This window comes from Aethalodelphis obliquidens, unplaced genomic scaffold (genome assembly GCF_003676395.1).
Source record: "Aethalodelphis obliquidens isolate GAN/ISIS:26980383/991018 unplaced genomic scaffold, ASM367639v1 scaffold26, whole genome shotgun sequence".
Lineage (NCBI taxonomy): Eukaryota > Metazoa > Chordata > Mammalia > Artiodactyla > Delphinidae > Aethalodelphis > Aethalodelphis obliquidens.
The window spans coordinates 4673349-4694771 of record NW_020837970.1 but is presented as its reverse complement, the minus strand read 5'-3'; the positions used below and the strand labels follow the sequence as shown (position 1 = coordinate 4694771).

Here is a 21423-nt window from a genome sequence, read left to right as displayed (position 1 = left end):
TAAATAGACTAAAAGCTAATGCTAATGCTATAAGGTATTATGTTAAAAATTTGAAATAAAATTTAATAACTGAAAAATTAAGGTTATAATAATATCTGAAATATGCTACATAAACTATTAGATACAGGCATTGTCATGTATGATATCATCCTGTAAGTATTCTATAAGAACATTTACTTTAACAATGTGTGGTTAAAACTGCAACTTCAGCACTAATTATTATACAATTTTATCCTTGGATATTTATATTTATTTCCAAGAAATAACTAAAGTATATTTCTTTCTAAGACACAAATTATTTATTAATATAATGGAGAATATGAATATTTTCATATGCCTAACGACCTTACTTGGTATTTTACTTTTACTTATCTGTAAAATTTAATACTTGTTCATCTTATTTATTGTAAAAAATGGTGTTAATTGCACCTTTCCAATCGTACACAAATAATGGATCAAATTCAGGATTTTTCAGAGGGGTTCACTATTAAGAAGAGAGAATGCATAAGAAGGCTGATGTTAATTACAATGTTTTTGAAAACTGTAAAAATTAGAACTGTAAAAATGGTATTTTCCTGGGTCATAAATGATATGACAATAAAACATGCAGTTGTTTAAGAAAGAATGAAACCCATTTAAATTGGGGCTGGGAATCTTTATAGTGAATATCCCAGGAGGCTGCAAGGCTAAAAAAGCAACTTTGTAAGTAGCACATGGAAAATTTTATACAATAAAAAGAGGAAAAAAACACTCATTAGCATCTATTCCCTACCCCAAGAGGCAGCCTATATTTCCTTAAAACAAAAGTGCCAAAGATAAACAACATCTGGCACACTCTATATTTATAAAACTTACAGGCAAAATTTTTGTTCTTTGTGAGGCTTTTCTAAAACCCAACTTTTCACAACTAGTACAGTATCCCTTGAGCAAAAGCCACACTCCATACATACCAAGAGAGTCAACTGAACTGTTCCTATCAGTCTGGAGCCCATCACTCTCTTTTGGGGTAGTTAGCAGTAGAATACATTGCTGTTTAGATAAGGACAGTTCTTCACTGCCATGGGAATGGAAATTTTTCTTTTATATTTTTAATCTCATCATTAGCTGCCACTCTACAATTATATAAATAATGTTGGATTCAAAATCATGAACTTAGGATACAGAGTTCACTTTTGGGAGGTTTCAAAGTGTAATAGTTAAGAGAGTAAGCTGATTGGATTCAAATTTCAGCTCCATCACACAGCAGCTGTGTGAGCCTGGGCAAGTTACTTAACCTCTTAGAACTTCAGTTACCTACAATAACCTCCTGGAGTTATTGCAATAAATATAATACAGAAAGATGCTCAGGGAAGTGCCTAACAGAAAATGACACAATAAATTTTAGCCATTATTACTAGGTTTATATTAAAAACTGTGGCAAGAGTATTATAAGTTAGATACTGTTTTGCAGAATGTTGATTTCCTAAAGCATCTAAATAGCTTGAGAAGATGTTAAGATTGGCGTAGATTATCTCTGAAGTCCTTTCAGAGATTTTATGGATAACTGCAATGCCGAGAAAGAGTGTCTAAGACTGAGAAATAACAATAAAGAATGGAATAATAATCCACTAAACGGTATTCACCCAGGAGATGAGTGCACCTCCCTGGATACCAAGGCTTGGCTAAGTTACTTAGCTTCCAGGGTCTTGGTTCCTTATTTGCAACATGACGTTAATATTATAACCTCATAGAGTTTTTGTAAAGATGCAGTATGTATACACAGTACCTGGCATAGAAGAAATAATCCATAGTACCTAGCATTATCATAATCAAAATGAAAATGAAGAATATATAAGCTTTAATTTCTGGAAAGCTTGAGTATTTATGAAATCCACTCCCCCTCCCTGCCCTCAATATTCCAATAGTTTATTTCCTCCTTGAACTCTTAGTAATAGTATACTGGTCTATATTAGTGCTTTTTATCACAGTGTGTGCTCACATAGCATACTAACAGATATTTTTCTAGAGTGACACCGCCACATCTAGACTCAAAAGAATGTTCTTACCCTGACTAACTAATTTGGTGGGAAACAAAAGTGGAGATGGAGAAAAGATACTTTAACTTACCATTTCCTTAATGAGTGCAGTGGTCTAAATCATCGGAGCTAACAGTACATATACTCAACCACCCATAACACTGAGAGGTGGGCATATCTAACCAGAGCTTTCTATGCCTAGTATGACAATCCATCACTGTGCCCTTTTACACCCTCAAGCATATTCTAGACCCAAAGGCTAGGGATATTTTACCAAAATTTAGGTTTGACAGAGGTAGACATACAAATTAGGGGTGTCAACAAGTATTTGTGGAACAAATAACTGGGACATACTTTCTTTTGGTGGACTATGTTTATTTCAGAAGCTGGTCTAACCTTAATATAAACATGCTTTATAACTTCAATTTTCTTATATAAAGGATTCTTTGGTAAGAATAACCAAAAATTCCCACATTTAAACACTGACTGGATAAGGTGTCAGAGTATACCTGAGGCTTGCTGTAAGCAGCAACACAAAACAGATTGGCCTGGTTAGGCTATGTATAAGACATAAAAGAAGGAAGCTAAAGAAAATGAGATTTGCATGCTTGATAGTTACTGAGTTTCCTTTTGAGGTGATGTTTTGGAGCTAGAGATGATGGCTGTACAGTTTTGTAAATATACTAAATGTCCCTGGATTGTACACTTTAATATGGATAATTGTTATGCTAACTTTACCTCAATTTTTTAAAAAGTGGGGAGTGGAAGCAATTAATATGCAAAGAACATTGGACTTGGAGTCAGAAAATCTTAAATTGTATCCTGCATAAATCACCTCTAGTTATATGAATGTGTCCTCTTTTGAGCCTCAATTTTATGTTAAAGCTAGTATTACATCCACTGACTACTAGGACTGCTGTATGGATGAAATGAGAATGTATACTATAAAACCACTTTGTAAACTGTTGAGCATTATATCAATTTTAGTCAAGAATAAGGTGTTAATATTAGTACATGACATTTTTATTACAAGAGGAAAAACTAATCCCATTTTAAAAGTTCCATTTTTCACTATTCAGTTCCTCTTATACTGATGACCAAATAAAAATATATGATATATTATTTTATGTAAATAAGGCCCAATATCATCGTGATACCCAAGAAACCAAATTTCTTCTAATTAAAAGTACAGCCAGAAGCATAGACTAAGGGGGAGTGGGGCAGGGAAGAAACATTTGTAAAATGGGGTTTGTTGTGTGATACACTTACCAAGTGCTGCAGAGTCATGGAGTGGTCTTCTCCTGGAACTTGTGGCAGAGAATGAGTAGTACGGTGTCCCAGGTTTTCCTGAAGAAGAGATTTGTGCTGGGCTTCCAAGCCCTAGATCTTGTCTCAGGAGACTAGACTATAAAACAAGGCCAAAAAAACAAGTTATCTTCTCATTGATTATGAACCCAGATCTGAAAATGACATCACTCCTGAACTATCTATAGTAACTTCAACAAACACTTGAATTTAGGAAGTATCTAAGTACTTACTTGAATTTTATTAGACCATTAGTTTAAACCTGTATTTTCTCTTTTTCCCCATCCTCATGTTGCCTGCTTTCTAGTAATTATGTAGATCCATACACTCTGAGGGTTGAAAGATACTTTAGTTACTATGTAGTTCCACTCTTTAATCATCAAGAACATTTTTGAAAAATGGCCACTCAGCCTTTGCTTGAATGCTTTCATGACCACAAAAGGTAGTCAATTCTGTTCTTTTTCCATTTTTTTTTTTCCTTTTTGGAAAGCTCTCATTGTTTGAAGAGTGCCAATATTTTCAAGACTAGCCATTCCTGTTTTCTTCAACTGTGTCTCATGACATGGTTTGAATGTCCTCCTCACCATCCCTGATACAGACCTCTAGATTTTCCATTTGTCAAAGTCTCTTGCAAAGGAGAATGGAGAATAATGCCCCAGATGTGGCCTTATTAATGCAGAGTAGTTTTCAACACTACATTTAAACAACCCATTTGTGCTAGCTAGCTCATACTGAGAGGTTAAGAGTAATCACACCCTGTTACTCTTTACTGTATAAGTTGCTCTTAAGTCATGTCCCTCCAATGGTTTCTTTGTTCAGTTTGTGTTCTTTGGTTCCAAGTACAAGACTTAACATTTATCTCTGATAAAATTCATCTTGTTATATTTGATCCATAATAATCATCCATTTTTATCCTTGTCCAGGATGACAAGGCTGAGGAGAGAGCCCTAATGTATGTCACAGTGATGTCATGAAACTGTGTCAAGCACTTCACTGAAATCCAGAGATTCAGCAGCTCTGACCTACTAACGAATTGACCGTGTCATAAAGCAAATGAAGTTAATTTGGCAGAATTTGTTTTCAAGCTTTCTGGTAGCTGAGGGAAAAGGAAGACCTCAATTGGAAAGGGTGTTAGATATACTTGAGAAGATGCTCTCACATGAAAAGAGCTGTGATTTCTCTCATATATTCACTATTCTCCCAGTCAATAATACCCCTTACTGTTATCACCATACTGTTGGTAGTTGTCATTCCAGCTACTGAGCATCATAAAGGTATTGAGAAATAAACCTCAGCTCTGGTTAGAAAGAATCAGTAGAACTTTATACTGCTAGTCATAATAGTCCAGTCCCTGCCTCCAGAAAGACTTTCATTTCAGTTTGTCACACTATTTAATAATTTTAAGTAATATTTGTGTTTCAGCTTAAAAATCTAAGGTGGAATTAACATAAAATTAACCATTTTAACATTTCCAATCAGTGACATTTAGTACATTCATAATGTTGTACAACCATCACCAGCTAGTTCCAGAACATTTCGTCACCCCAAAAGGCAACTCCATACCCATTCAAACAGTCACTTTCATTCCTCCCCTCCTCCAGCCCCTGACAACCACTGATCTGCTTCTGTCTCTGTGGATTTAACTTATTTTGAATATTTCATATAAATGGAATAACTAATATGTGATCTTTTGCATCCAGCTTCTTTCACTTAGCATAATGTTTTTGAAGTTCATCATGTTGCAGCATGTATCAGTACTTCGTTTCTTTTTAGGAATGAATTATATTCCATTGGACAGGTATACTACAATTTGTTCATGCATTTATCCATTGATGTAACATTTTGGTTTTCTCCAGCTTTGGACTATTGTGAATAGTGTTGCTATGAACATTGGTGTGCAAGTATTTGTTGAGTATCTCTTTTCAATTCTTTTGGTTATACACTTAAGAATGGAGTTGCTGGGTCACGTGGCAAAATCTGTCTAACTTTTGGAGAAACTGCCAAACTGTTTTCCATGGTGACTGCACAATTTTACACTTCATTGTATGACGGTTCTAAGTTCTCTACATCCTTACCAATACTTGTTACTTTCTGTTTTTTAAATTATAGCCATCTTCATGGTGTGAAGTGGTTTTGATTTGCAGTTCCCTCGTGACTAATGATGCTGAACAACTCTTCTTGGGCTTGATGGTCCTTTGTATATCTTCTTTGGAAAAATGTTTATTCAAGTCCTTTGCCCATTTTTGAATTGAGTTGCCTTTCTGCTGTGGTATTCTAAGAGTTCTTATATGTTCTGTTCTGTATATTAGACTCTTATCAGACATCTGATTTGCAAATATTTTCTCCCATTTTGTAGGTTGTCTTTTCATTTCTTGATAATGTCCTTTGATTCACAAGTTTTTAATATTGATGAAGTCTAACTTATTTTTCCCTTTGTTTCTTGTGCCTTTAATGCCATATCTAAGAATCCACTGTCAAATCCAAGGTAATGAAGATTTATCCCTACATTTGCCTCTAAGAGTTTATAGTTTTAGCTCTTATACTTAGATCACTGATGCACTTTGAATTAACTTTTGTATATAGTGTAAGGTAGGGGGTCCAACTTCATTCTTTTGTATGTGGATATCCAGTTGCTCTAGCACTACCTGTTGAGGAAAACAGTATCTCCTAACTCAGTGGTCTTGGCACCCTTGTTAAAAATGAATTGGTCATACATGTTCGGGTTTCTATCTGGACTTTCAATTCTATCACATGGGTCTATAGGTCTACCTTATACCAGTTCCACAGTGTTTTGGTTACTGTAGCTTTGTATTAAGTTTTGAAATTGGAAAGTATGCGTACTCCAATTTTACATTTCTTTTTCAATGCTGTTTTCGCTATTCGGGATTTCTTGAAGTTACATATAAATTTGAGGACCAGCTTTTCCATTTCTGCAAAAAGATGCCATTGGAATTTTGATAGGGGTTGCATCGAATCTGTAGATTGCTTTGGGGAGTATTGCCATTCTAACAACAATAAGTCTTCCAATTGATGAACACTGAATATTTTTCCTTTTACTTAGGTCTTCTTTAATTTCTTTCAGCAGTGCTTTGTAGTTTCCAGTGTACAAGTCTTACACCTTGTAGTTAAATTTATTCCTAGGTATTTTATTCTTTTGGATGATACTGTAAGTTGAGTTGTTGCTTAATTTTATTTTTGGTTTGTTCATCAGCGTAAAGAAATAAAACTAAATTTTGTGTGTTGATGTTGAAACTTCGCTAAATTCATTTATTAGCTCTAATAATTTTATTATAGATTCCCTATGTATAAAGATCATATCATCTACAAACAGAGATACTTTTACTTATTCCTTTCCAATTTGGATGTCTTTTATTTCTTTTTCTTGCCTAAATGCTCTGGTTAGAACGTACAGTAAAATGTTGAATGAAAGTGGTGAAAGTAGACATTTTTGTCCTGTTCTTGATCATAGGAGGAAAGGCTTTCATGTTTTACCACTGGGCATGGTATTAGGTGTGGGTTTTTCACAAATGACCTTTATCAAATTGAGGAAGTTCCTGCCTATTCCTAGTATTGTGAAGTGTTTTATCTTAAAAGGGTGTTGAATTTTGTCAGATGCTTCTTCTGCATCAAATGTGATGATGACTGAGTGACTTTTCCCCCTTCATTCTAATTAATGAATGATCAATTCTCATATGTCTAATACACATGCATTCTTAAAATAAAACCCAGTTAGTCGTGGTGTGCAATCCTTTTAACACGGTGGTGGATTTGTAGCTTGCTAGTATTTTGTAGAAAAATTTTCATTAATATACAAAAAGGATATTGGTCTGTAGTTTCCTTTTTCCTGTGATATCTCTAGTTTTGTATCAGGGTAATTCTTGCCTCGTTGAATGAGTTAAGAAGTGTTTGAGAAGGGCTGGTGTTAATTCTCCTTTAAATGATCGGTAAAATTCATTAGTGAAACCATTTGGTCCTGTGTTTTTCTTTTTTGGGAGGATTTTTATTACCGATTCAATCTACTTGTTTTAGTTCTGTTCAGATTTTCTATTTCTTCAGTTTTGGTGGTGTGTATGTTTCTAGGAATTTGTCCATTTCTTCTACAGTGTCTGATTTTTTAGCATACAACTGTTTACAGTATTCTTTTGTAAACCCTTTTATTTTTGTAAGGTTGGTAGTAATGCTCCCTATTTTCATTTCTGATTTTAGTAATTAGACTTTTTTTCTTAGTCAATATAACTAAAGGTTTGTCAATTTTGTTTATCTTTTCAGAGAAGCAACTTTTGATTTTGTTGGTTCTATTGTTTTCCTTTTCTCTATTTTAAAAAATTTCTGCTCTAATCTTTATTATTTCCTTCCTTCTGCTAGCACTGGGTTTGGTTTTCTTTTCTTTTTCTAGGTTCTTATGGTATAAAGTTAGGTTACTGATCTTTCTTCTTTTTCAATGTAGACATTTACAACTATAAATTTCCTTCTGATCACTGCTTTCACTGCACTTCATACGTTTTGCTATACTGTCTCTTCATGTGATATTTGATATTTCAGTTTTTCAAAAAAAGCCTATTCAACAATGCTGGAGCATACATGAAGTAATCAGTATATTAAATCACCCAAAGATCATTGCATCTTTCAGAAATGTTTATAATTAAGAAGACAAATTTTTCAGACTTCTCAAAAGGTAAGTGATTCTTTGACTAGAGTTGATATCTTCTTTTACAAAAGAGGAAAGTGAGAAGAGGATTTCAATCACTAGACAATATGATGTGTATATGAAAAGACTGCATAATATCAATGTAATTACTTAGCATTAATCACACAAATTCCAACAGATACAAGGTTCAACAGATTAGGAAACAAAGGTGTTGACTAACAGACATGAAGGAGAAATAGCTCCCCTTAAGACAATAATCTCTAGGAGAAATGATAAAAATGAGAAAACAATTAATGTAAATGACACATGTATCCTTTCTATTTCTATAACAAACCATTAGAAGTGGATCTCCTGATTATGTTATTTGTGTGAAAATAGTGTGACCCAGGAATCATCAAGTCTCCCACACATTATACTAAAATTTCCATTGTTACATCTGTTTTGTGTTTCTTTCTTTCTGTTTTTTTGCCTGTGCTAGGCACATCTGACATTCCTCAAATAGCAATTAGAATATGGCTAGAGTATGCTAGATGGAACATATTATTACCACATGTTTGAGGGCAGGGGTCATGTACCTTGAATTTTTCCTTAAAAACATCATTAGTCTTTTAATAGGATGTTCCCTGCTCAGTGCAAACTGACTTTCATGATATCATGTTTTGAGGTGCCTGCTGTACTTATTACTTCATCTGTGTTTTCTCATGTAGAAGGTACATACAAAACTGGTCACTGTACCCACACAAACAAATATGTGAGAGGAGATGGGCATTCATGTATCTCTTAACAGTGTTCCTTTCAACATTTCCCTGGCATATAAATTCTAATGAGCATATAAGATGATGATTAATACTAGTGGTCAACAAACCATGGCCTACAGGTCAAATTGGGCTTGTTTGGAAAATACTTTTATTGGAACACAGTCTCAATTTACTTATATATTATTGGCTATGGCTGTTTTTGTGCTACAGTGGAAGAGTTGAGTAGTTGCAACAGACAATGTATGATCTGGAAAGCCTTAATTATTTACTATGTAGCCCTTTTTAGAAAATATTAATTGATCCCTTATGTAATGCTTTAATGGCAAAACAAAGGGCTGAGTTTGGAGGATGGTTAAGAAGTCTGTCTGCTTAAAGCTGTAAGATAGATAAACTTTCAGATGAATAAAATGTAGCCAGTAAGTTATTTCTTCAAAGAAGTCCAGTAATAGTCATAATAAAGACTAAAAGAAGCATAAAACAATCTAAAAGGTGAATAGGCAAATGTATTTCTTATATTCCTAAAAGTAAATAAAATGTGTACAAAAACTCTGATGTCCTGGAAACAGCATGGGCTTTGGAGTTAGCTACCCTGAGTTCAAAACCTGACTGTAAGATCCTGGGCAAATTATCTAACATTAATGCATCTGTTTTGTTTGGTTATATTAATATTTCACAGGATTACTGGGAGAAGTAAATGAAGCTTAAGTAAAAGTGAGTAGCATGGTGGTAGGCCCTAGAGAAAGTAAAAACTCCATTTCATTTTTTTTCCTCCATAGGTTACCATATTCTAAGTATCACAAAGAATGAAAATTGTTTCCTGGGCACAAACTCTTTCTCCTAAGTAAGCAGACCTCGTCTGCCCTGAATCCAAGACGGCTGAGTTGCAACTCCCAATGGCTAAAGTAAGATAGGATATTGGAAATAGAAAAGAGAATAGACCCCCAGAGAAAGGATTGACAATTAGAGGCTAAATCCAAAGAGTGTGACAGATTTAAACTGTATCAACCTAGACCAAGAATAAACAGAAAAACGCCAACTTATTCTCAGAGTAATTCAGCAGAAGTGTGTGTATTTGTGTGCATAAACCCACATTTAGCATACAAACATCTACAGACACATATTGAGTGAAAGAATGTGTGTGTACCAATATGGTGAAATGTTAAATGATGAAACTCGATTAAGAGTACCTGGATGCTCACTGTACTATTCTGGTATATTTTCTGTGGGTTTGTAATTTTTCAAAATAAAAACTTGGAGAAAATCAGACTAAATATCAAGAATCCACTAGCACATCATCAAATGTACCATCTCAGTTAATATTTACTGCAACCTTACTAAGCATTACGTACAGAGATTTTATGTTATACAAATAGCAAACAGTGGAACCTAACTTGAATCTAGTTCTGTTGAAGAGGCTCTTTCCTCAATACAATAAAACTTCCACAATAGTCCAGGAACCCAATTACCATTTATAAGATTAACTTAAAAAAATATAAGTGCCCTATAAATGAATTTGTGAACCATAATCCTAAAGCTGAGTTACCTATAGAATACATACTGGTAGGTTTTTCTACATATGCATGAAATAAAGGAAGAAAAAGAACAAATTTGTTTTAGGGAAAAAAGTTTCCTTGTTACCAATTTTACCATTGATATACTTTTCTCCTTATTGTTGCCAAACCTGGAGATGTGGTTAGGAAATACCGTCTTCTTTTTCTCCAGTGAATATCAGTGCCAAAAAAGATATAGAAGTTGTTCTTTATTCAGCTGCCCTTCACTCAGCTGTCCTAATCATAGAAATAACCATTTCCCCATTTTACCTGTATCATGGTCAAAATGATTAGGCAAAGTAAATGTAGGAGAAATTGTTTCCTCCAAGAAGACAAGATGATATTTTATGCTGTTAACTAAAATGAAATGTTCAGTACTATAAGAAACACAGAAGAAGTTTAAGACAAGGTTTTCTCCACAACGACTTGATAATCTAAGAAATAATACCCGTGGAACTAATGGTAAATATGACTTTAAAAATCAAGGACTAAACTATATATGCCTAACATTTTGATATTCTACCACTGACAAAATCATGTATTTTTCCTTTATTTGATCCTTCAAACATTTTGGTAAAACTAAAGTACACATAATAAACTACTGAATTTTTTCCTAAAATAAAATTACATATCATCTCATATTATTGATTTTTCTGCCTGCCTGAAACAAATGAGAAGCATTATTGATCTTGTCCTGGAGGTATCTAAGGCAAAAAGAATACCCAAGTATCCCAGAGGATACAGAACTAGACAAAGCAGTTTTATTCTGCTGTCTTATTCAAGGCAGAATTAGTATTCTGAAATGACATAGCACTAAATTTCTTAACACATGCTTAGAGAAAAGAATCTTTTCTACAGTCATCTAGCAACTCCATCTGTGAAAAATGTACCTAATTACCAAAGATAATTAATAAAGGGTTATTCCTGAAACACTAAGATAGCCTAGATTATTATTATTTTTTGCTCTTCGTATTCTTTTAATGCTTTTATATATATTTGAAATAAATTATTTTTCAAAGAAGAAATTTAGAGGCTTGAAGTTTATTATATTACTCTCTCTACTCTTCTGGAATTTGAAGTTTCTTCAAATTAATAAAATACCATATTTCATTTATTTTTTTAAACATCTTTATTGGAGTATAATTGCTATACAATGGTGTATTAGTTTCTGCTTTATAACAAAGTGAATCAGGTATACATATACATATGTTCCCATATCTCTTCCCTCTTGCGTCTGCCTCCCACCCTCCCCATCCCACCCCTCTAGGTAGTCACAAAGCTTGGAGCTGATCTCCCTGTGCTGTGCGGCTGCTTCCCACTAGCTATCTATTTTACATTTGGTAGTGTATATATGTCCACGCCACTCTCTCACTTTGTCCCAGCTTACCCTTCCCCCTCCCCGCGTCCTCAAGTCCATTCTCTACCTCTCTCCGTCTTTATTCCTGTCCTGCCCCTAGGTTCTTCAGAAACGTTTTTTTTTTTAGATTCCATATATATGTGTTAGCATACGGTATTTGTTTTTCTCTTTCTGACTTACTTCACTCTGTATGACAGACTCTAGGTCCATCCACCTCACTACAAATAACTCAATTTTGCTTCTTATTAGCCTAGATTATTGTAATAAAAACTTACAGTAAGGTTTTTTTTTTTTTTTTTGCGGTACGCGGGCCTCTCACTCTTGTGGCCTCTCCCGTTGCAAAGCACAGGCTCCAGACTCGCAGGCTCAGTGGCCATGGCTCACGGGCCCAGCCGCTCTGCGGCATGTGGGATCTTCCCGGACCGGGGCACGAACCCGTGTCCCCTGCATCGGCAGGCAGACTCTCAACCACTGCGCCACCAGGGAAGCCTGATGGGGAGCTTATTAATTGAAGATGTAGAAAGGTATAAAAAACAATCATGATAAAATAGAGTACATAAATTGTTAAAATTTCCCAGATGAATTCTTTTTTTTTGGCCTCGTGGCTTGCAGGATCTTAGTTTCCTGTCTAGTTCCCGGACCAGGGATTGAACCTGTGTCCTCGGCAGTGAAAGTGCGGGGTCCTAATCACTGGACTGGCAGGGAATTCCTCTCAGATAAATTTTTTTTTTTCATCTTTATTGGAATATAATTGCTTTACAATGGTGTGTTAGTTTCTGCTTTGTAACAAAGTGAATAAGTTATACATATACATATGTTCCCATATCTCTTGCGTCTCCCTCCCTCCCACTCTCCCTATCCCACCCCTCTAGGTGGTCACAAAGCACCAAACTGAGCTCCCTGTGCAATGCGTCTGCTTCCCACCAGCTATCTATTTTATGTTTGGTAGTGTACATATGTCCATGCCACTCTCTCGCTTTGTCACAGCTTACCCTTCCCACTCCCCATATCCTCAACTCCATTCTCTAGTACGTCTGTGTCTTTATTCCTGTCTTACCCCTAGGTTTTTCATGACTTTTTTTTCTTAAATTCCATATATACTGGGCTTCCCTGGTGGCGCAGTCGTTGAGAGTCCGCCTGCCGATGCAGGGGACACGGGTTTGTGCCCCGGTCTGGGAAGATCCCACATGCCGTGGAGTGGCTGGGCCCGTGAGCCATGGCCGCTGAGCCTGCATGTCCAGAGACTGTGCTCCGCAACGGGAGAGGCCACGGCGGTGAGAGGCCCGCATACCGCAAAAAAATAAATAAGTAAAAAACAAAAAAATCCATATATATGTGTTAGCATACGGTATTTGTCTTTCTCATTCTGACTTACTTCACTCTGTATGACAGACTCTAGGTCTATCCACCTCATTACAAATAGCTCAATTTTGTTTCTTTTTATGGCTGAGTAATATTCCATTGTATATATGTGCCACATCTTTATCCATTCATCCGATGATGGACACTTAGGTTGTTTCCATCTCCGGGCTATTGTAAATAGAGCTGCAATGAACATTTTGGTACATAACTCTTTGAATTATGGTTTTCTCAGGGTATATGCCCAGTAGTGGGATTGCTGGGTCATATGGTAGTTCTATTTGTAGTTTTTTAAGGAACCTCCATACTGTTCTCCATAGTGGCTGTACCAATTCACATTCCCACCAGCAGTGCAAGAGTGTTCCCTTTTCTCCACACCCTCTCCAGCATTTATTGTTTATAGATTTTTTGATGATGGCCATTCTGACTGGTGTGAGATGATATCTCATTGTAGTTTTGATTAGCATTTCTCTAATAATTAATGATGTTGAGCAACCTTTCATGTGTTTGTTGGCAGTCTGTATATCTTCTTTGGAGAAATGTCTATTTAGGTCTTCAGCCCATTTTTGGATTGGGTTGTTTGTTTTTTTGTTATTGAGCTGCATGAGCTGCTTATAAATTTTGGAGATTAATCCTTTGTCAGTTGCTTCATTTGCAAATATTTTCTCCCATTCTGAGGGTTGTCTTTTGGTCTTGTTTATGGTTTCCTTTGCTGTGCAAAAGCTTTGGAGTTTCATTAGGTCCCATTTGTTTATTTTTGTTTTTATTTCCATTTCTCTAGGAGGTAGGTCAAAAAGGATCGGCCTGTGATTTATGTCATAAGAGTGTTCTGCCTATGTTTTCCTCTAAGAGTTTGATAGTTTCTGGCCTTACATTTAGGTCTTTAATCCATTTTGAGCTTATTTTTGTGTATGGTGTTAGGGAGTGATCTAATCTCATACTTTTACATGTACCTCTCCAGTTTTCCCAGCACCACTTATTGAAGAGGCTGTCCTTTCTCCACTGTACATTCCTGCCTCCTTTATCAAAGATAAGGTGACCATATGTGCGTGGGTTTATCTCTGGGCTTTCTAGCCTGTTCCAGTGATCTTTCTGATTTTGTGCCAGTACCATACTGTCTTGATTACTGTAGCTTTGTAGTATAGTCTGAAGTCAGGGAGCCTGATTCTTCCAGCTCCGTTTTTCGTTCTCAACATTGCTTTGGCTATTTGGGGTCTTTTGTGTTTCCATACAAATTGTGAAATTTTTTGTTCTAGTTCTGTGAAAAATGCCAGTGGTAGTTTGATAGGGATTGCATTGAATCTGTAGATTGCTTTGAGTAGTAGAGTCATTTTCACAATGTTGATTCTTCCAATCCAAGAACATGGTATATCTCTCCATTTATTTGTATCATCTTTAATTTCTTTCATCAGTGTCTTATAATTTTCTGCATATAGGTATTTTGTCTCCTTAGGTAGGTTTATTCCTAGATATTTTATTCTTTTTGTTGCAATGGTAAATGGGAGTGTTTTCTTGATTTCACTTTCAGATTTTTCATCATTAGTGTATAGGAATGCCAGAGATTTCTGTGCATTAATTTTGTATCCTGCTACTTTACCAAATTCATTGATTAGCTCTAGCGGTTTTCTGGTAGCATCTTTAGGATTCTCTATGTATAGTATCGTGTCATCTGCAAACAGTGACAGCTTTACTTCTTCTTTTCCAATTTGGATTCCTCTTATTTCCTTTTCTTCTCTGATTGCTGTGGCTAAAACTTCCAAAACTATGTGAATGAGTGGTGAGAGTGGGCAACTTGTCTTGTTCCTGATCTTATCAGATGAATTCTTTATACTGTACCATGTATTCTTTTGTCACTGAGGGATAAAGAAAGAAAACTGTTCTAAAAGCAAAATTAGTATAGTATTATTATATTTGCAACTGCTCTTTTAATTTAGAAACATCACAGTACAGTTCAGCTGTGAGTCCATCTGAAGTTTCAGAGACAGGGGAATTGAAAATGACAAAGAAGCCTCTCACCTCATGTCACAACCAAATCAAAATCTCAGAGGGTGAAGGGGAACTCAGGGCAAAATATAAATGCTGGGCTTTAATAATGTATCAGTCTTCTGTTAACTTTCTACAAATGATTAAAAAACAGGCTGTAATAAATCTCGAATTTGGAAAACACAGACATTTGTGAAATAATTGTATTATTATGCAAATTCATTTACATTGAAATTCCAGGGATATGTTAGCAATTATCAGCAAGTTGTTAAAGAATTCTATCCTGAGAATCTCATTAGATAGCAATGCAAACTACAGTTATCATTCTGAGAACAAAGGGATCTTGAATGAGTAATCAATAGCAACTGGCAGAAAATGAGACATTAATTATGATCCTCTCTAGTGTTTTGTCTAAGACAAGATTTCATTAAATGCTTTGTGCAACCTGAATAGTTCCAAGTCATTACCAACATTTTGGACAATATATTAATTGGGGGAGGGGGTGGGGAGGGATGTACAAGGACGCAAAGTAAAAGAAAACCTGAGATGCTTCTATTTCTTTCCTAGGTCAATAAAAACACACCAGCCACCACTACTAGCCAACTGCTATGCTCATTCTTTTACAAGTCCCAAATCTTATAATCTCAACATGGTCTCTTGAAAATTTAATTATCATTTTCAATATTTAAAGTGTCATGCAGGTTTGAGAAGATAATGACAGTCATCCATCAAATGCATCCTGCCAACACAATCAGCCCAATCTTTCTGGCTTAAAAAGAGAAAAAAGAAAAAAGAGAAGAAAAGAAACTACCTATATACTATTAAATTACTAAAACATGGCAATCTTAGTAGTTTAAGTTTCTCAATCTTCCTTAATTATCAGTAAACAGAGGGAAATTTTACCATCTTATTATTTCATTTCCACTATTTTTTTTCTTTGAACTTTTCTCCTGAATCCTCTATCAGCCAATGGAAAGATAACAAAGTAGGAAGATCTGGGATGTAGATTGATAAAAGAGACCTCCCAGAAATAAAAGAACTATGAAAAAACCCAGCAAAAATAAAAGCTATTTTAATATATCCAGCATTTAAATAATTTAAGAACGACTTGGTATTTTATAGGCTTCCATAAGGAGAGTCCCCACTTTCAAAAATGCTATAGGAATGCCCTGAAGGCAGACTCCCATGAGGTTAGTAGTGAGCATACTCTAAACATGTCTTCTCCTGAGTGAGCAGTTTTCCTGACTGTTTGAATTTAGAAACTTCCTTGATAAATAGGGCCCTCTGGAAGACTTCCTGTAAAGGTACCAGTATACCTTTGAGCCTTTTCTTTTATGAATACAAAGCAGCCAACTATGTGAGATGTTAACCAACATAAGAAGAACAAGAGATAAGGAAATGTCATTTCTCTTTTGCTTCTGTGGAAATGGTGTTATGTAGCCCTAAGATTTTCAGCAGAGTTCTAATACTTTGAAGCCACTCCCTTTCCGTTTAATGTTAGCTTTCACATCTAGTAAATGAGTATACCCTCTTTCCCATACCTTGCATTCTCAAGAATACAATTAAGGGTAACACAAAACCCAATATAGCACTAGGCCTACAGTTAGGCATGTAATACTTTTTGAAATGAAACATTCTATACTGGACATCTTTTTAAAAACCAAACTTTTTATTTTGGGAATTTTCAAATATAAACAAAAGTAGGAAAAAAAGTGTAATAAACCTTTATTTATATACCTTTCACCCAGCTTCAACAACTGTCAGTATTCTGCTGCTTCTGCTTCATTTATTCTTCCATCTCTCAGCTCTTGTTACATCCCCCAAACTGACAACAATCCCTTATTAACATGTAATATCCAGTCTGTGGTCACCTCTTTTTTCACTTTTTTTCCCCAGGATGGTGTCTAATCTCTAGCCATTATTTAACAGACTCCTTTCTCCTGAAATAAGTTTACAAAAGAATAATGATCTTTGAAACAATATTCTGAAACAGCACTGAGTAGCACGAAAAATATAATTAGCAAGTTTTATGGGGGGAATAGGAACAAAGAAACAATGCCTCTTCCCCCTGCCAAGTTACCTCTGCATAATCTAACTCTCTCTGGCCTTTTAACAGAAGCAGGAAATTAAAACTGCCTACTGTTCATACTTCATGATGAGACATAACTCCCACAAAACAATTTATTTTACCTCTGCTCCAAACAACTCACAAAGCCCGGCTCACCCTGAAGGCAGATGATGGCTTACTACCCTTTCCTGGATCGCAGGATTCAGAGTCAAACATTTTTTGAATGCCTACTGTGTGCCAGCCACTGTGCATGCCCTTTCACATGCTCCTTTATTAGTGAATCATCTCTGGGATAGCTTCAACATTTGATCCAACAGCCAGTTTTATGTCTTAACATTCCTGACTCCAACAATCCTCCATCACCATCGAATAATCTACTCCTGAAAAGGTGTTGGTAAGGGGAACCACTTGACTTCTGAAATTTTTAAGTTCAATATTCAATTCTGACATAATCTATTCTTAAAGCACCATCACTCCCCTACTACTAATTGCACCTGTAAAACGTAAACAGAAACCTCAATTAAACAGAGCTGAGAGATCAGAACGGAGAGCTCTCACCACCTGTGATAAGAGTCCAGAAGGAAGAAGAAAGACTCCTCTTCTTTCCTGACAAGGACTCAGTCAATGAAAAGCCATGAACTCTTGTTTACTCCAGCCCTCCCAATTTCCTTTTCGCCCTCTATAAAAGCATTCTCCTTTCCTTGCTGTGGGAGACTTGCATGTGGCTCACCATGGTTACAGACCTTGAATTGCAATTCTTTGCTGATCCCAAATAAACCCATCTTTGTTGGAGAAATATCTGGTACTCTACTTGTTTTAGGTCAACATTTTGGTGGCCCATAGGGAGACCAGAGAAGACCCCCAACGACTCTGGGGCTGGTAAGCCAACAAGTGTGGTACTCACAATTGAGTCCATTTTGCTCACTGATTTTCTTGCTGACCCTGAGATTTGAAGGTATGTCTTTCTCCTGGATCCATGCTCTTACCCTCTTTGTGTTTGAAGGTCTTCAGGCTTTATTTGGGATCTATTTTAAGGTTTCACCTTTCTGGTTAAGGCCTTGCTCTGTATGTGAGTACCTGTTTGGCACGCCAGTCTGATTTTGAGAATAGACTGGCTCAACTAAAGCTGGCTGAGAAGCTGTCCACCCATTCCTTTGGTAACAGGGACTGCTTCACTGAAACCGCTTCAGTTGAGCCACTGGCCCATTCCTATGAAAGAGGGGCTGTTTTCTGGAAACTTGTTGAAAAATCTTTGGCCCCGTTCCTCTAGGACAAAGCTGTTTCCTTTTAACTGGATGATATAAGCTTGCTGGTTGTTCGAATTTGAAGCTGTTTGAACTGAGCTGTTTGGGCAGTTTGAAAAATTATTCTTTTACTCTAGAGAAAAACCTCTGAGGAATGGGATCCCAGTTATCTAAGTATTTTGAGGGCACCCCCTCTTACAGGAACTCAGGCTGATTTTATGTTTAAGAACCTTCCTCAGGCACATTTTAAACTAAATGGACCAAACTGACCAAAGGCAATTTAGAATATCAATGGCCATTATGGGGAACATTTAAAATTCCCAACTTTAATTTCCTTTAAATTGAATGACTACAACCGCTCAAAAATTTTGAGAACTGAGAGGAATACCTATTTTAATCGGTATTTTGAGGCTTCCCAATGTTATCAGGAGTCTGAAATTGCCTCTCTGCAAAATAAGATTTTAAGGTAAGATTTCTCTTGTTGAACTTCCCTTTTTCTCTGAAACTCTACCTACTCCCTTTTCTTCTGAACTTGTCAGAACCTGTCCCTTTAAAATTAAGCCTTCTGAGGATCCAGAGGCTAAACCCTTAATTTCTTATATTCCCTGGACCAAAGCTGAACTGGGAGCCATAGTCAAATATTTTCCCAAAGTAACTAAAGATCCTCACAGATTTGCTGAAGAATTTAATATAGTCATTCAAACTTATCAACCTGGTTTCTCTAATTGTATCAACTAGTTTATATACTTGTCAGTGAAGGGCAGACCCAGTACTGAAAACTGCTAATTGGGAAAATCCTGAAAGGTCTCTAGAATTACAACTGGGAGGCCAGCCCACTAACTTATTATATGATCAGGCTCAGGCAATCACTAGGTGACTTCATCAAGCAATTCCTGGGGCTTTTCCGAATCCTGTTGATTGGAACAAATTCAGACTTGCACACAAAAATCTGATGAACCTATTCATGACTATTACAATCGACTTCAAATTGTTTTTAAAGAAAATTCTGGTTTTCCTTCATATGTTGATTCCACCTGAGGAACTTTTAACTCTACATTTATTAATGGGCTGAACCGGGACCTTTCCCTTCTGGTAAAAAGGACCAGGATGGAATGGGAAACTATGTCCACTCCAGATTTAGGTAATCTGGTAAACCAGCTCTCTCACACTCTAGAGCAGTCACCTAAAAAGAAGATGAACAAAACAAAATCTTAATCCTCAACTCCAGCAAATGAAAGTTCCTAAACAAAGTAAAAACCCTCCTAGTTTTTGTTATTATTACAAAAAGCCAGGACTTTGAAAAAGAGATTGTTAATTAAGTGCTTTAGGCACCTTTAGCTCTCTAACTAGCCTTTCCAACATCCTGCCAATTCTCAATGGTAGGGGCTCTGAGGAACTACAGGCGCTCTTCCCAATTCTCCCTCTTAATCATCTTGGAGAAATGTTTCTCCAGATTTGGGATGAATCTCTTCCAGTCCTAACTGACGCTAGAACCACAGTCTTAGTGCTCAACTCCACGACTATAAAGCAGCCCATGCCTCGGAGTACTGAAACAGTTCAAATACTGAGGATCTCTAGTGAAGCTCAAGAGTTCCTGTCTCTGAACCTCTTCCCTTCTGTTTAGGCCCAACGGGCTGAATTATATACTCTTACGTGGGCTTGTACTTTAGCCAAGGACAAAATTTGCCAGTATTTACACTGATAGTAGATATGCTTCTCAGAGTAGCTCATGATTTCCAAGTGCTGTGGAAGCAACATGGCTTTCTTACTTTCAGCAGAAATAAAATTACAATTTTTAAAATTTTAAATAGAATTTAAAATTATTAGATGTAATACTTTTACCTGCCACTTTAGCTATTATTAAGATTATGGGGCATTCTAAACTTGACTTGCTGGAGGCTGAGGGAAATCACCTTGCTGGTATTTCCAAAAGAAATGCTGCCCTCAAAGGCACCAGCAGCAGCCAAATCTCTGTCATGGTCCAAAGGGATACTCCCCCAAAAGATAACTCAGAAAAACTGGCTAGAGGAACCCAAAAATTGGCCTCAGAAAAGGGAAAACAAGATTAGAAATTCAATAATTGTTTGTTTGATAAAAAGAGAAAGCTCTGGTTTGGACCAAATAACAGTCCAAGCGAAGAGTCTAAAATTCCCACTCCTTACCACTGTATATGCTTTAAACTACTGGTCTACTGACAAAACGATAACATTCATGAATCAATACTGCTGGGGAAATTAAAACATGTATAAAACCATATAGATGAATATCAATAGTAATTGTTGGTCTCCAACCTCAGATGGATCATCAACACCTCCTGAAAAGCTTTTTACTTGTCACTAAAGAGCTCACGGAATTAGAAGAAAACTTCAATAAGGTCTGTTATTTCAATCAAACAACAGATGCTCTAATCCCTCTAGTATAAAAATTCCAGTAAAGTGAATGTCTAGCTTCTACTCAAACATAGCCACCAAGAGGAAAGTCACTATTTACCAAGGTTGAATATTCCATCCTCTCTACTAGGAGAATATTCCTTCTTATACTACGTTAAAATCAGAATTGCTTATCTCCTACATATCGTCCAAAGTTTTAACCTTAAAAGTTATAGAACAACCTAAATTATGCTTCAAATATTTGAAGATGCTTCTCAAGTTACTGGTGTCCTCCCTTCTTAAAACTAAATAGCCCTCTGTCCGTCAATCATCCTCTATATGCCAGAGCTGCAAGTTACTTTACTATCTGCAAATAGTAAAACGTATTTCTAACAGGCGATTATGCCTGTTTAGAAATACATTTGCTCAGAATGGTATACAACACCAGTTTCCTGGCTCTAATTGTTGTGTTCTAATAATTTAGCCTAAAGCTAAGGTCTCTATCATTAGGTTTGTTGTTATGTAAAGAAATATCCCAACTGCTGTTTAAAACAACTAGCTTTAATTAATCATCCTGGGGAAACATCAGGTTAGTGTAGGATTGGCTGCATATGAAAACCCTGATTCTCTTAATTGTCAGAAACACATACCTGCGTTGGAAAAAAATCATGCTTTGATGGAATATTATGCATTATCTGGAGTAGGGTCAGTTCAGTTAAGGGCTAGATAGAAAACATTTAAGCTTTGTGGGCCATATTGTCTCTTTG

General features: G+C 36.1%; 1 protein-coding gene across 11 annotated transcripts in view; it reads right to left on the bottom strand.

Annotated features, from left to right (window-relative positions):
* The window catches only part of TCF12 (transcription factor 12), a 387457-nt gene that overhangs the window by 81454 nt on the left and 284580 nt on the right, over positions 1-21423 (bottom strand). For all 11 annotated transcript variants that reach the window (XM_027123116.1, XM_027123120.1, XM_027123115.1 and 8 more), the window contains one exon: positions 3285-3420. In XM_027123116.1, the coding sequence (XP_026978917.1) occupies positions 3285-3420 (136 nt within the window). The remainder of the gene's footprint in view (positions 1-3284; positions 3421-21423) is intronic.